Source organism: Hesperophylax consimilis, chromosome 18, assembly GCF_061612785.1.
Source record: "Hesperophylax consimilis isolate HC1 chromosome 18, BYU_Hcon_1.0, whole genome shotgun sequence".
NCBI classification, from domain to species: domain Eukaryota; kingdom Metazoa; phylum Arthropoda; class Insecta; order Trichoptera; family Limnephilidae; genus Hesperophylax; species Hesperophylax consimilis.
In genome coordinates, this window is record NC_142853.1 from 3647660 (window position 1) to 3665405 (window position 17746).

Here is a 17746-nt window from a genome sequence, read left to right on the forward strand (position 1 = left end):
TCTGCACTTTCAAAACTGGTTATTATCTTTTCTTCTATTAAGTACATTTAAATGCAAAAATAATATGTATTATGTTCATTTTTTAAGTTTTTGATTTTTTTTTGTTGTTATTTAAACATAAAAAACACCTGTTATCACTGTATTATGCATTAAATCTTGTAAAATATATATCATATATATTAATAAAATGAAAATATTATTGAACTTGTGAAAGAAAAACATTAATTCATACTTTTATTTGGAAATAAATAACAAACGAAGAAAAAACTCTCAAATAATTTTACAAATCTATTTTCATTTCGCTCGTTGGAGGAAGGGGCATTTGTGACTGCCCGTTTTGATAGGGGGGTGGCTGTTCACTTTGACCAGATACTTGACTGTTTGAATAAGTCTGTTGTCCATTTGGGTACGTCTGTTGCTGTCCGCTTGAATATGGTGGTGGTTCATTTGGATACGTCTGTAGCTGTCCATTTGGAATTGGGGGTTGTCCATTTGGGTATACAGTTTGTTGTACATTCACACTTGGATAAAACGGTTGCTGTCCATTAGGATAGGCCTGAGGAAGTGTGGATGGATAAACCGTAACATTCACTCCGTTAGAAAAATTGATTCCTCCCATTAGAGTATTTGCATAGCTTCGGATCACCATAATGAAGTATACTTTGAATCCTGCAAACAAAACAAAAGTATTTTATGAGTGCTCCTAAAGAGCAATGCTTCATAAATTTATTCGTGTAATGATGTTTTGACTTCGCTGATTTGTAAGTAATATAGTAACTTTCAGTCCGAGAAAGAAGAATCAAATACCCGTTGAAACAAGGCGGGTACTTAAATTGTTAAACATTCTACAAAAGCCCGTCAAACTTCACTGAGGGTACTTGGTCAAATAATTGCGAGAAACGCACGAGATAACACAAGGGTCTGTATGAATTTATGCAAACTATCTACGTAATTATAACAACAAATTAGCACAACCGGATAAGAAAATATATTTAGTTGGAATATTTACCAAAGGAAAAAGAGGCGGTCACAATTGTCGTGTACCCAACAGAGGCGTCATTGCTGTTTATGTAGGCGATGCCAATCCATGTGCTCACTATGAGATTTAGGATTAAAGAGAAATATGCGAACATTATCCATGGCAAGATTAATCTCGCCTTCCCCTGTAAAAAGAATGAAGCATTGTTACAAAAGACAATATCTATACTAAGGGACGCACTTGACTTACTTTAACCAGTGATTCATGAGATTACTTGGATTAAAAAATGTAAATGTAATTTTGATGTCCGATGAAATTTTGTATGTTTTTTTTCATTTACATTTTATTTAAAAAAAAACGAACAAAAAATATTTCTTCCACATGTCATCACTGTTCACTCAGTGTTCAGTGTTCACAAATAATTACTCTACCCCTAAATCCGACTCTAACTGTCCAATATCTACAGATATTTTTAATGTTTGAGGAGACCAAAATTTCAATTACATTTTCACTACGAATAAGGCCAGGAATCACTGGTTAAAGTATTACGTCCCTAATTAACATCCTGTATATTTAAAAAACTTCCAATATAAAAGTAATGTTATAGACCTCATAATTAAAAAAAACATTAAGAAACAAGTTAGAAGCCGACTTGATTCAGTGTCCTCGTCTGCGTTGAGGTGGTTTTAAATATTGTGCCAATTAAAATTTTGGAAGGCGGGTATGGGTATCACCGCCGCCTGGAGAATGACTCATTGGATAACCAACACATCTGCCAGATCACAAAAAAATCGGATCGGGAGGGACTCTTTGACATCTCCAGCTGGACTCTACCAATCGTAGAGATGCATTCATATCTTCATCAAACCTTATTGCCTTTTTCTTGCCCAAAACTTCCTCGTATTCCTTTCCTTCACACATTATCCACACAGATGGCATAGGTAGGTACCGAGGAAAATTATTTTATAAAAAATTAAAAAAGTTGGATTTGTACTACTGTTGTATTGTGAACTGATAAGGGGGTGGCGTCGCCCACCTTTTACGATCTCATGAAACTTCAGGTTACAAAATATGCATACATTCTTATTTATTACTTTTCTACTTACTAACGATAATTACATCTTACTGAAAAAAACATACCATCAAAATCCCGATCAAGAGTAAAATTGCGTTTACTATCACAATGATGCTCACAACGGCCAAAGTGTAAAGAAGACTGGAGATTTTGTAGAAGACCGGCCTGTCATCCCAGCCTACATCCCAGTCGTATGAGTAATCATCAGATGCTAAGACGATTGCGTATATAAATACGAATATAGCACTTATCTGAAAAGAAAAAGGAACTATTTCAATATTTTCAATTATGAAAAACAGTGATTCCAGTAACATGTATACATAATCACATTCATGCGAGAATATTTATCAGTGTATTCAACTAATGATATAAGCTGAGATACAGCCTCGTGTTACAAAAACATTGTTTCTAATCTTGAATTCATTGAGGTTTGACTGAAAAATATCTATCCCAAGAGAAATGTAGTTTTATAGCGTAGTAATTATCCTCATAGCCATCATTATTTGTAGGTTGGTCCTGCCTCTTGGAAAAATATAAGCCTGTGCTGCTCTGGTGAAATTATTGAGCGTGTAAAACATTCCAGAACATCGGGATTATAAATGTTTCCACTGAGCAGATTATAGATTTCGTCAATACACCCGGAATTCTTCAGTCATAGGACATCCGCTGTTAATCTCTCTGACGGTCCATTAATTGGCCGCCCCTACGGAGGCGTTGGTATCTTATGGCGCAATACAATTAAAACTACTCTTATTGATTGTAGAGAACCTCGAATCGCGGCTATTGAAATAGAGTCAGCCAATGGAACTCTCCTTATAGTAACAGTTTATATGCCAACCAATTCAGCCGAAAACTTACCGGAATTCTCAAACTGTTTGGGAAAAATAAACTCCATTATTGAGGAACAAAACAGTTCCAACTCAATTATTATAGGAGATTTTAATGCAGATCCGAGGTCTCTTTTTGGACGTGAACTTGCACAATTTTGTACAGAGAATAACTATACATACACTGATATGGTGCTTCTAAGCTCTTATACTTTCACTTACGTAAGCGATGCCCATGGAACCACCAGATGGCTTGATCACTGTATTATGACACAGGGGTTGAGCAGTGCAGTGAGGAATGTGAACATCACAGCCAATGCGACATGGTCAGATCATCTCCCACTAAATGTCGAAATAGATGTGGATCTAATCCCTATTATATCTAACAGATAAAAGCCACCAAGAGTATTTGGAAAATGGGCGGCAAAGTCCGAAAATGATGTAAAAACTTACAACGCCTAGGCGGTAAAATTATTGCCTAAAATAAAACCTCCAGATGCCATAAGATGTCAGAGATTTAAATGTGATAACAGAGTTCACAAAATGGAACTAGATTCTATCTACGACACAATCGTGTACACACTGAGAGACTCCGCCATAAAAGCATTCAAAAATAAAGGACCCAAAAAAAAGTATGACATTGTTCCAGGGTGGAATGATCAAGTATCAACTCTGTATCGCCATTCAAGGCATGCATTCCTTTGCTGGGTCCAAGCCGGAAAGCTTACGGAAGGTCGTATTGCAGACGAAAGAAAAACAAGTAAGAAATCTTTTAAAATTGCTCTCCGAAAATGTCAGCACTCGGAAAATCAAGCAAGAATGGATAGCATAGCTACGGCTATGCACAACAAAGACTTCAAAAAGTTTTGGCGAAAAACTTCAACTGTGCTGATAGCCAAGAGCAAAGCTCCACTAAGTGTCAACAACATCACGGGGGATTGCTAAAGAATTTGGAGACTTTTTTTCTTTAAACGAGGATCAAGGAGATAGCATGAAACCATATATGATGACATTTTTGCCTGCGGCAAATGATGACCTGATCATGAAAATTACTCCTCAAATGATCGAATGCGCGATTAAGCAAACCGCCCTCGGTAAAAATCCAGGATACGACGGTATTGGTATCGAGCACATAAGGTACGCAGGAAATCATCTCCATACTATTCTAGCCGCCCTGTTCTCAAGCCTCTTACGACACACACATATGCCTATGGACATGAGTCGAGCTGATATCATACCAATCTTGAAATCCAACCAACTGGATGAATCGATACTAGGAAACTACCGACCTATTTCCCTAGCGACAATGATCTCAAGACTATTTGAAAAAATTCTATTCACGCTAGTAAACGACAAGCTATTTACCCTAGATAACCAATTCGGCTTCAAAAGCGCCTCATCAACCGATATGGCCATCTATGGAGTTAAACAAACAATAGAATACTACAAAAAAAGAAAAACCACCGTTTATATGTGCTTTCTCGACATAAGCAAGGCTTTTGACCGTGTTTCTCATAAATTACTATGGGAAAACTCCTAAAACGAGATGTCCCAGCAGCAGTGGTTAATATGTTGGCTATTTGGTACGGACAGCAGAAAAATTACGTTCAATGGGCAGGAGCTGTATATGTGTGTAGATGTGTATATTGACAGCTAACCCAAGCTTATCTGATACTTTGGAGGACGTGCTAAAAATTAAAATTTGTTTATATTTCTTATCAATTAATCGTGATCGCAGATATATAACTGACCATAGACGACGAATTTTGCAATATCGTATTTACATGGGGCTTTATCGATCGATCGTGCTAGACCTCCTGGGGAAGTTTCGGTGCTATCGCAACATGGACCCCCATAGGTATAAAAAATAAAAGTGTTGTTTGCATTTGTTATTGTTGTATTTTGAACTTTTTAAAGTTTTGCCATTACGCTTTACGTTTTATTTATTTAAATTCTAAGAGCTTCGTTAGTTCACGGCCGTTCATTAGTAAACTATTTAACGAATATAGAAGTATTAACTCTACGACAATGTGTATATTTTTAATTAATTTACACCTTGGAGGCCGCGCTAAAAGCTGCGGCTTTCGTTTACCAACTGTCGGAATAATATGCTGACCGTGCTCGCAGATATCGGATCGACCGTACTAAATACCCAGGAATCCCTAGTAAGGAGATTATACCAGTATTCCAAGCTTCCTTAACAGACATTAATTAAAACAAAAATTAAATAGTCCAATTGCTTATGGGATCCATGGAGACTATCTCCGTAATGATAACAATAATCATCAGTAAGGTCAAACATAACATGTACGTACATTTTTTTGGTTACTATTTATTCAGTCATGGCGGGGAATATCTCGAGATAACAGGCAAGGATGGTGTTATCGTGAATCATAAATTCATCAAAGCAGATGGTAGGTACCTTTTTATGATATACGGACTATTATGCGTCATCGAACTATTTGAAAAAATATACTTCTGATACTTCGCTAAATAAACTATCTCTTTTCTGTCAAGCCTGCCTAGAAATTCTCCCCGCTATTCAGAATTCCGCTTCTTCTAACCTGATCTCCAATTTAATTATCAAAATCATTTTGAAAAAATGCCGTGTTGAATAAAGTTAATTCAAAAATAACAATAGAACTATATTGCCTACACACTCTATATCTCTCTTCTAGAAATGTATGAAAACAGCCAGCATAATTTATTTATTATTTATTTATTTATTTATTATTACACGCCCTAATGGGCTTTTACACACTACGAAGTTTAATATCAGAGCATCACAGTTATTATAAATTCAACAAAATTAAAACAATAAAGGAAACATAATACAACGAAAAAAAGAAAAAATATATTAAATGTTACAACAAAAGCATATAATAAAATTAGATACATTAGTACAAATGATAAGAAGTCTCACATAAATAGATATATTCAAAATAAAAATAAAAATATATATATTGCGGAAATTATAGATGTCTATTTATGTCTCGATATATAAAAGAATTGAAATAAACAATATTTATATTGATTATTTTTAAGATGAAATATATCTCCCAGATCAGAGTATTGATTTCCGAGACTGTGAAGTCTTGGAATCGGGGAATTTTGATAAGACAGTGTCCTGGTGTTGTAAAAATAAAAGGGTAGTAAATTTCGGCAAGATCTTTTGGGTATGTGGATGCTGATTAATTGGAGTAACTCAGGACAGTTAATTTTGTAATGAAGTATTTTATGTAGTACTATTAAATCTGTGTTTATTCTTCTTTCTGAATGTTTTAATAGGGACAATTTATCTAGTAAGTAGTTATAATCAATGTTTTCTACAGGAATATGCAATTTATAGTTTATATACTTCAGGAACTTATGTTGAATCTTTTCAATGTTATCGGAATGAATATTGTAAAAGGGAGACCATAACGTAGAGTTATACTCTAGTTGGCATCTAACAAGGGTTTTGTACAACATGATAAATGTGCCTAAATTATTGAAGTCTTTTGAAACTCTCAAAACAAATCCAAAAGTCTTAAGAGCCTTATTGATAATGTTATTAATATGATACACAAAAGTTAGTTTGCTATCGAACAATATACTTAGGTCAATAATTTCACTGACGCAATTTAAGTTTTTATCATTTAATGTATATTGAAAAAATATTGGATTATTTATTCTGTAAAAATTAATGAACTGACATTTCTTTATGTTCAATGCAAGTTTGTTGATAGAGCACCATTCAAAAAGATTTCTAAGTAATAAAATAATATATATAAGTAATTTTCTTTCGTGTTTTTGTTTTGCTTTGTTTCTTTTTTCTTTCTTTTTCTATCCGCTGTATTTGTAATCGAGTATAATCTATTTTTTCTAATTTATTAGTTTATAAGAACCTATTTTTTAATTCCTACCTTGAATTTGTCCTTATGTGTATATCAAAAAGACGAAAGATTATTGCTTGGGCAGTTCAGCTACATATTAGAAAATGTAAAATGTTAATATAATTAAATCATTTTATAAACAATTCTACTGTAAAATCCCCTAAAAATAGGGTAAATAAATACATTTAAACATGCAATTGAAGTATTGGCTAAATTTTGGAACAAACTGAATCTAACTCATCTAAAATTAATTACAAAATCACTCTTTTTTTTAATTGAACAAAGAGATGGGGCAATAATTTATTTAAAACTTTCCCATATTCGTAAAAATATATACATAACAATATAAACCAATCAAAATCGTGGAACATGACAAAAACGCAAAGTATTAACTTTGGCGAAAGGGATAATCGTTAAAAATTGAGAAAATAAAGATACTCTGCTGGAAGGCAACTTGAATTAGTTTATATTAGCGTATAGTTAAAATAAAATTTCTAACCAGATCTATGATGGCGATGACCAGTGACCCTGTCCGCAAGCTGCAGCCGCAGCAGCAAGAGTTCATCCTCCTGGCGGTAACCATTTTGTGATCTGAAAATAAAATTATAATAAATACAATAATAAATATGTATACATGTATTTAGAATAATAAATTATTATAAGCAATAATTAGTCGCCTGTAATATCAATACAAATTGAAAATATCTCCCGAGTAAAAATAAATGCCGCTGACGGAAACTGAACCGGCGCCTTCTGATGTCCGGTCAGACTCTCTGGACCACTGAGCCACGTCGGCTTATTTCCAACCTGCCAAATAATTCCACATGTACTTCAATCAAGAATTACTGCTTATCATATTTTACTATCGTTTGTGTTATGCATAAAATCCTCGTCTTATAAACATTAGTTTGCAATAAAAAAATAAAAATAAATATATAGAAATTCGGAAGAGAAGTTTGAGTTTTAAGACATGGTCAATTTAGACCTAGACAAAATAATTTTAAAGTTTTGCGCAAAATAATGTACATTAAAAAATGTAGAGGAAATCATTCCAATTTGTGCCCCTTAGACATAATTAATATCTTTCTTTCTCTCTGGACATCTTCTAGTGACGTGGGCAATGAGCAATCACATGAGCAGTGACCTGACAATACAAGCAATATGAAATATGGGGAAAGAAAATCAGATTTCCAGGAGATAGTAGTAAACTTGTTTGTCAAATTTTTTCGCTTTCATTTTCTCCATATCCTTTACAAGCAGTTATAAAATAATATGCCAAAACTATTTACAAAAACGAGATAATCAACCGGAAAAGAGGTGGATTGTGCACCAAACGTAATAGTAGTGCGCACTTACATTGTTTTGTATGGAGTCAATGGTTGCTGGCTAAATGATCCATTGTATTTTAATTTATAATGATAACGTTAATAATTTTATGAAAATTAAAAAAAATACTTTTTAATTACTGTGTGGGATAGTTGAAACTAAAATAACTGTACTGTCAAAGTTAACATGACTAAATATAACTATGAATATAAATATGTGTAATAATGTATCTATTGAATTAAAATTTATTTAAAAAAAGACACAGATACACAATGGAACTTGCTTTACATCTTTACGTTAGCCCTTTCTAATGAATATTATCTTTGATGAAGGAAATGACTACACAGCTGTAAACAACTTTATTAAACAAACAAAAAATTTGTTCGAAATAAGATGATTTCAATGAATATGATACTGCTCGTGAAATAAAATCACACCATTGAAACAGCGAGATGAAAAGAATGCACTAAAACTTACTGTAAAAACTATATCCTTTTAAAACAAGTCAACACATTACTGCAATAGTTGATAGACTCATTCCACTACTAAATGTATTCGTATTTAGATGAATTTTATTGTGAATTTTAATCAAATGACGCAAACAGAGATAGAGATAAGATAAGCTTGAAATCAATGCTGATTACGAATAAAGACAGGTGGGGCTTAAAATGGCAGATTTTTTTCATTTGCAAACCTTCCAAAAATTTTACCATAACTAGGCGGCGCATTAAAATTAAAAATATATTTTTGAAAATGGATACACAATTTTAAAAATATATACAGGTACATAACAAGAACTATTCCTCAGCTTAAAATATTTTTCTCACTTCGGGACCATTTCAGAAAATCTTTACGTCTGTATCGGAATTTTAAAGTGAAACAGGCATTGAGAAACCATTTTTTACATAAATTCTGATTAATGAAGGAAATGAAATAACACACTTTCGTATTCATAGTGGAGTAAAACCATTATCGTGTTATAATTGAAGCATTTTCAAAATAAATTTGTTTCCAAACGAAAAAACCATTCCCGTGTTCTGATTGCGACTGTTCATTAGTTTGTAATCAGTATCAATCTAACCGAAACTGGGAGAGCTAAAAAGGATATAATAAAAACCAATCTTGTGTTCTGATTGCGACTGTTCGATAGTTTGTAAGCACTATGATTTAATCTAACTAAAACTGGGACAGAAAACGTACTTCCACAATACGGATTCTTCAAGTTCAGCCATCACCCACGGCTTAACCCGGTTTCAGTCTAAACCTTGCGAAATATTTATTGTTTTGCGTGCCGATGATGTTTCTTCTTTCTGCGCGACTGCACCATCTTATTCTTCAAGGATCTCATGTTTGTTCGGGGGCTCATAACACACTGCCTCCAGAAATTCGTCATGCAGGGCCAGCCTCTCCTCTCTCAGACGCTGGAATTACTTTTATTGATACTGTCTTATTTCTAAACATTTTCTCTGCATGCCTTTCCACTGGAATTGCCGCCAGTATTTTAAGGCTAGTTCTAGCTAAGACGCATAGTTATTCATTTTGTTGTAGCTGATAATAATCTATTTTTTTCTCAACAATATAAATTTATCATTTGAAGATTTTCGGACATTGAATAGAAATAAGTTGGGACAAATTCACATTAGAATATTGATTTGTCGTCACCACTTTCCAGGTTTAAACTCAATAAAGTATTTTAAAGTAGTTTCTAATTTTGGATTATACTTCTGAGGCAGCTGGGGCAGTATTTTTCCAAAAAATATCTTTTACTTAGTCACTGGTAATTGTTTATGAAAAAAGTCATCAATTTATTCGAAGCCCAAAAATCAAAACAGAATTTTCAATGAAACCGTGTGCTCCCCTTAGAGGTAAAAAAACGCACTGTAGAATTTCGGCATGACATTTGATGTATTTATTATCATTGCAGAGAGCTGAAAAGCGTCCATTTAATAAATACTTATTATATCAAGTATACTATCTTCTTTGCATTATGTTGATTCTTTTTGTTCCTTATCTTATTTTTTATATTCTATTGTTTCCTATAGTGCCGATGTGAAAAATTGAATTGCATATCCTATTTGTGTAGTTGTGAATTAAATAAAACAATTATTATGTTAATTTTAATGCACCAATCTAATTTACTAAGATTTGTTTTACATAAAAGCCCCAACACTTTGATATTACTGATTTTTTCTAAAATTGTGCTGGTTGAATTACGTTTGTAGTTATTTTTATAAGTCATTGAATGTTTCTTAATTATCGCCCACTAAGAATAATTTTCTTTTATTATATTCATCATAACACTCCAACCATAACATTGAGCTATGGAGCTTAACCTATGGAGGGTAGAATAAAAAGAAAAAAAAGTTGAATTTGAATACTATTTTGATAATTTTATATTTTTTATCTTTTCGTATTAACTGTTTCATTAAGTTCTCTACATTTTATGTCATTTTATTTTAATTAAATTGTGTCTATATCCTTTTCCATCCACAAGCAGATGCTTGTAATGGAAAAGCAGTATACATCATAAGATACAAAATAACCCATTGAAACATAATTATGATGTTGTGTTACATATGCATAAGTATAAAAAATTCAAAAAGTATTATTAATATTTCGTATATAATACTTGGTTGTGAATGTAACTGATATGTTTGTGAAATGTTAAATGTCTGTTTGTACTGTATCATACTGACATGTTCTTCTTTATGTGTAACATATATATGGTGTTCTTATACATTTACACTCCACATAATATACATATATGTGAAATGTATATGTATAGCATCTATATAAACTGCTTGCTTCAGATGTCTTATAGTGTTGGCTAACGGATGTATTATTTAAATGAAAAATGTTATTTTTAATTGTCAAGTCTCTGACAGCCCTGAATTGTTGAAGCTACTTTGCCATACCCTCCGGCCATAGTGGCCAAGTGGAGATAAATTTGATTGTAACAATAAACTCACTACTATTTGCGATATTATAATATTTTGCTAGATTATATCTGTTGGCAAGTCACCTTTTCTGTATATTTTATCCTGTTTAAATGAAGTGTTTTCTATTATTGTAGCATTTTATGCCTTAAGAAAATTTCAGCTATATTGTTGTGTTCTTAAATGTAATACTAATATTCGCCTATGTACCACTGTGTACTTATAATATGTATATTTTATCCTGTTTAAATGAAGTGTCTTCTATTATTGTAGCATTCTATGCCTTAAGAAAATTTCAGCTATATTGTTGTGTTCTTAAATGTAATACTAATATTCGCCTATGTACCACTGTGTACTTATAATCTCATGTATCACATTATTGTAAAAGCCTTTTATGGCGTTTAATAAATAAATAAATAAATAAAAGCATATTGTATTTAATTTTCTTTGTACATATTACGACAACCATCTCACTCCACCTATTAATCCATTAATCTTTTTGTATAAAAAAATCACAAACTCTCTCAGAATATTATTCTACAATTCTCTTTTCATTTCACTCATTGGAGGAAGAGACATTTGTGGCGGTGCACTTGAATAAGGAGGTGGTTGTTCACTTGGACCAGGTACTTGATTGTTTGGATAGGTCTGTTCTACTATTGGAAAAGCTTGTTGTCCATTTGGGTACATCTGTTGCTGTCCGCTTGGATATGGTGGCGGTCCATTTGGATACGTCTGTTGCTCTCCACTTGGATTTGAGGGTTGTCCAATTGGGTAAACAGTTTGCTGTACATTCACGTTTGGATAAAACGGTTGTTGTCCATTAGGATAGGCTTGAGGAAGTGTGGAAGGATAAACCGTCACGTTCACCCCGTTAGAGTAATTGACTCCTCCTGCCAGAAATTGTGCATAGCTCCGGACCACAATCAAAAAGTATATTTTGAATCCTACAAACAATACAAAATTAGATATGATTTGAGGTTTTCATGTTCAAAAAGTATTAGAGCGATTAATTTTAGGGTTGTTATGCCGTGTTGCGGTACCTCCTTCTTTTGACAACGTTTTGTACACCGTCCATAATCAAGGCAAATGTTTAATCGAATATGTGGTAAAGTGTGCGCTAATTTATGTGGATAATAGATATGATTCCGTGTTGCCAGCTCCAATCCTCTAAGAGCTGGTATTACAATGTAATTAAAAATGGTTATACATCTGCCCTGATGATGGACCCTGTATGCAGTCCAAAACATTTGCTAAATAAGGAGGTATCGTAACGCGGCGTAATGTAGTATTTTATGAATTGCTTCCGCAGGTAATGTGAATACGTAAAAAAAATTGATTCATCTTTCGACTTGATTGGACTATTTTAAATAGGTAAACTTTTAGAATTAGAAAGAAGTATCAGATACCTCTAAAAACAAGTTGTGGGATCGTCAAACATTTTATAAAAATGCCCGGAGAACTTCATTGAGGGACTGGGTCAAAGAATTAAGGTAAACCAAATGGCATTGGGAAAGACCATCGCTGTAATTATTATTATAACCATTTAGTATACCCACACACAAAATAATAATGATTAAGAATTGTTTACCAAGGGAAAAGAAGGCCGATATAATTGCAGAGAAGCCAAAAGAGTATTCATCTTCATTTATGTAGGTGACGCTAACCCATATGCTTACTGACATATTAAAGACTATGTTGACGTATGTGTACATTAGCCATGGGACGAGTAGCCTTGCCCTACCCTGTAAAAAAATGAAGCATTATCTATTTGGTCGCCGTATTATAAGTTTCACTCAGATACTATTGAAAAAATACAACACAAACTTTTAAGACAAAAAATTATAAAATTAGTACCAATATGACATGTACCCGGCGTTATGAATGGAGTAAAGTTTTGAGGTTGTGATTTCTAGTGTAACCTGAAAACTGGGTCTATTTTGAATTTCAAAAATTCGACAACACCTCACCGTGCCATGTACTCCGCCATGAGCCATGGAACAACCGCGCTCGGCGTTACCCGTTCGTAAATAGAGCCTACAATAAACCAACGACTCTGTGAGAAATAACAGCGAGTCCATTCGCGCTTGCATCATCTGCCGACCAAGTCTACCGCACCTCCGGCTCTTTCCCCATTGCAGCACCTAGAAGACCCAAGGTCTTCACCACCAGTGATTAGCATCACCTACAAGTCCGGTCTCTGCTTCTACGTATTCGAACTACCGACTTCACATCATTCCACCACCATCCATCTTCGCTTCTACAGTGTTGACCATCGGCCAATAATGTCCACCAACTGCGTTGAGCATCGGTAAGGAGTCATCTCATCTACACTGACTTCAATAAACGATGTGATATTATACAACATCATTCACTCTTTTCTGCATACCCTCACCTAAAAGATATCTGTCTGAAGATAAAGCTAAAATTAATAAAGCTGTCCAACAGAAAATTGGTATCTGTCGTCATTTTTCTTTTTTAAATCATTAATTCCATTATTGTCCTGCGTTATTGCAAATGATTTCATTTCATGTTCCTATTAGAGTCACACGAACTAAAAATGCCTTTCACTGCAACAAAAACGTCAATACCAATTCGTTTATAAACTTCCTTATACCAATTGGAAGGTTGAAAGAGCCTAAGCGAAATCCGAACACTAAGTTTGGTGATCGTGCATTCGGAGTATCCGGCCCCAAGGCTTGGAATAAACTTCCTATGGAATTGAGATGTATAACCAGCCCAACAGAATTTAGATCCAAACTAAAAACTCACTTTTTCAGACACTCATTTCCATAAATCCGTCATTCTATCCAAATATTTCTTTTTTTTCATTTTTTTATACCGTAATTGTTACATTATCTAGCGATTCCGTTCATTCAATTTTGCTATTGACTTGCCTACCAGTGGACAATGGACAATATCAGCGGGAACATAACAAGTTAATCGGTTTAATTGTTGGCAGATGAATCATCTAAATGCGTTTAAGATTGGCGATTGATTGATTTTATTCATTAATTTAATTCATTTAACATATAATATATCCAGCTAACAATAAATCCACCCTAATATAATAGAACTTCCTTCTTCTTCTGGCGTTAGTAAGATTAAATTGTTAATTTTAATTTTAGTTGTAAGTTGCCAAATATGTAAATACTCGTGTATATGTCGTTAAGATAGTAGTTATAGGCCTTAGTCGTAAGTCACTAGATATAAGTCTTAGAGATAAGTCAGTAGTTCTAGTATTAAATATTTAAGAAATATATTTGTACAGCGCCCTTGAGGTGATTTCTCACGAAAACGGCGCTATATAAATTAGCCAAATATTATTATTATTATTATTATGCATCCACAGCTTAGGTAACCAATATACAGAGTGGCAGATATTTTAAATTGCACCGAAAGAACAATTTTTGTAAATAGTTGTCATTTAAAATTTTTTTTATAGCCTATTGAAAATTATTTTAGCGGTAAAATTTTGCTATCAAATTAGTATGTTTACTCTGTATAAATTCAATATAAATATGATAAAAGCCTTAGAAGTAATTACTTACCCAAGGTAAGCATGGCTTATAATGAATCTATCTAGGAGGATCCTATATAAACAAGAAGCTGACTTGATTCAGTGTCCTGGCCTAACTTTGACATTTTTTCTACATATATATATATACCACACAAGAGTATCAACTGCTTTCAACCGTCTCGAGCCAGTGGGACTATGGCATCCCCATTTGAGGTATGTTGTAGGCCAGTCTTTTTTAACATATTGTATATTATTAAATTCTAACTTATTTTTTATAAATACATAATACTGAAAATTACATACCCCCAAAATTCCGACCAAGAGTAAGATGTCTGTTATTATCATGATGCTGCTCATAACGATCAAAGTGTAAATCACACCGGAAATTGCGTAGTAGATCGGCCTATCATCTTCGTCCCAATAATCTGAGTAATCAATAGCTGATACTAAGATGACTGCATATATGAATACGAATAAAGCGCTTAGCTGAAAAAAAAAGTTACAAAATTATTAACAATGCATACCTATTAATCTCCTTTTAGTGTATTAAATTTTCAATTCATGGTTGGACTGCCCTGACGCTACAAGTTTAATGTCACTACATGTTCCCTTCGAAATATAAATGATGGAATTGAATCGATTTTTTAATGTTGTACAGTTGTTTTATTTTTTATGATATTTAAATAAAAGCTCGGAAGGGCGTTAACAATTAAATAAATCATGTTATTTACCCTACTAATACTAATAAAAAGACTATATGGGGCTGTGTCTGTAGCCATATACATACGTACATTCGTGCTCGATGTTGCATCCACACGCCTGATCAGTTCGACGAATGATGAGCGTAAAACCATCGAAAACGAGCGTGAATACATAGCTTAACGGTAGTATTATTATTAATTAAATAATCGAAAGAATTGGAGAAGGAATCTGAATTGATATCATCTATGGCGTTTTTCGATTTGAAATACGACATTGCCTTTGTAATTTTTTTTTTTTTTGTAAAATTTATGTTGTCCTACCACTAGATTAGCCCTGTCTAGTTAAATTAATTTAAAAAATAACGCCACGTAGCGTACGTCACAAATATGGAGATGAACTTAACAACCTAACTCTGTTTAAACTCCTTGTACAAGCGTTCAAACTCGTAAGCGAAACCACGGAGAATTTGTTGTCAGAGGTGTTGTAATATGGACATAATTCAAATTTAAAAATTTAGAACTGGGTTATTTTTGTGATTGAAAAAATGAACTTGCCCAGCATAGCTGATAAGCAAAATAGCTTACTCTAGACCAACAAAAGGTAAAACGCAATGCACAATGCCCATTTCGCATTGCGACACAATGCGTGGGCCTTTTCATAAATGTGAACGTGAACCAAACCAAAATTGTGTTGGGGTTATTTTTAAATGAATATGCCGTGTCTAGTCTAATTTAGTCTATGTGTCCTACCATTCCTTTTCAATTTGGGAGGCGGGTTTGGGAACCGCCGCCCCGGTAACAATTTATTGGATAACCAACACCTCGTGGACACACTGATCTCTAGACTCCTACCCACCCCTTTTACATTTTTCCTTCCCAGAACTTCCTCCCTTCCTCCTTAAAAATACCATCCACACAGCCTCCCCAAAAATGACATGGACCCTACGTGGGGTTAATCTTCCGAAAAATTCAATAGGGTAATTTTTTCTAAATTTTGATTGGAATTCAGACGAAGAAAAGATGGTTGTTGAGTAGCGGGGAGGAATTTTCGGGAAGGATGGAAAAGAGATTATTTACTTAGAAGTAACCCAAATATATGTGATCTTTAATTTCTCTCTTCTAGACTTAGGTCAATAGTACAATAGTATGAGTCAAGCTTTTCCGATAATTTGATAACGGATAAGGTTATGCTCTAAAGAACACAAAAAGGCGCACACTATCTAAATTGGCGTATTAAAGATTTAAGATAACACCATAATACTACGAAACAATTTTAAACTACTTAATCTACATTATATTATGACTATTTGATCATTGTTATTATTACTGAGATGTTCTTAATGGATACAATAAGCAATATAATAATTCTTTTCTATCTCCATGTATTTGAAACAGTGGCCAAGAAAACCACTGAAGGGTGGAAGCCATACACATTGGAAAAGAGAGAAACTCTGCTGGCAAACAACTTGAATTAGTTAATCACGTATAATTTAAATAAAATGTCTAACCATATCTAGAATGGCAATGGCTAGTGATCCTGTCCGCAAGCTGCAGCCGCAGCAGCAAGAGTTCACCCTGCAGTTGGTACTCATCATGTTATCTGAAAAAAGGATATTCAATTTGGCGGGCGGGGACAGGGAACCATTTATTAGATCTATATGCTATACTGCCGTGGTACATAAAAACACAGTGTCTTCCTTGAGAGTCTCGAGGAAGATAATGAGTTTTATTTTACTGCGGCAGTATAGGTCACCCCAATTGGTTGGCTACGTTTGGTGATTTAGCAGGGGTGTCCGGGTTCATCGGGTGAGATATACCCACCAGCTGCGTGGCGCGCCAGATCTGGAGAGGCTGGTTTGGGGAGACCTTTTGACCTCTCCAACTGGTTTCTCGACCCATTGCCTTGCGCCACAGGGGGTGTTATATATTCATTCGTCCGTCACTCCTGGACACACTGAGCCGTAGATTGCTTTCTTACCCTAATAACTGTTACCTTTTCAGAACTTCTTCTTCCCTTTCCTTAAAAAAGACCCTCCACACAGCATTACCAAAGATGATAGGCCCTAAGGGAATTTATTTTCCTATGGGTCTTCTGTGTGGGGTTAATTTAAGGAAAGGATGTAAGAACTTAGATGTATGTTCAGATTCCAGGACCATATTTAGGTCGGGACAACCTATGCAGCTGTCTCGGGCAGCAAATATTAGGGTGCAGGTTTTCGCCGAATTTCTAGTGATTCCATATTGTGCTTTGGCTACTGTTTTTTTTTTGAGATTTAAATTAACTATATCCAATTTGTGGCCTTAAGGCTATGCACCACGTTGTATAACTTTCTGAATCGGGCCACTTACAATCAATAACACTCGTTACGTAAATGGCGATAAGGTTTAAATTCCTGTTTAACACCAGCCACTTGTTTTTATTTAGGCGAGAAAAAAATTCGCCATGAAGTCTGTTTTATTTTATTTTGCTAAGTTCAGGCACAAATATTTAAATTTTTTGCGGTCAT

At 34.1% G+C, this 17746-nt stretch overlaps 1 protein-coding gene across 1 annotated transcript; it reads right to left on the bottom strand.

Moving 5' to 3' along the window:
• Positions 1 to 247: 247 nt before the first annotated feature.
• LOC149415257 (uncharacterized) lies at positions 248 to 8621 on the bottom strand. The gene is made up of 5 exons (XM_089642665.1): positions 8560 to 8621; positions 7256 to 7347; positions 2120 to 2305; positions 1010 to 1163; positions 248 to 669 (listed from the first exon to the last, which is right to left on the bottom strand). The coding sequence occupies exons 2-5, from the start codon at positions 7337 to 7339 to the stop codon at positions 281 to 283; spliced, it is 813 nt and encodes a 270-aa protein (XP_089498791.1). The 5' UTR covers positions 7340 to 7347; positions 8560 to 8621; the 3' UTR covers positions 248 to 280.
• Between the last annotated feature and the right edge of the window lie 9125 nt (positions 8622 to 17746).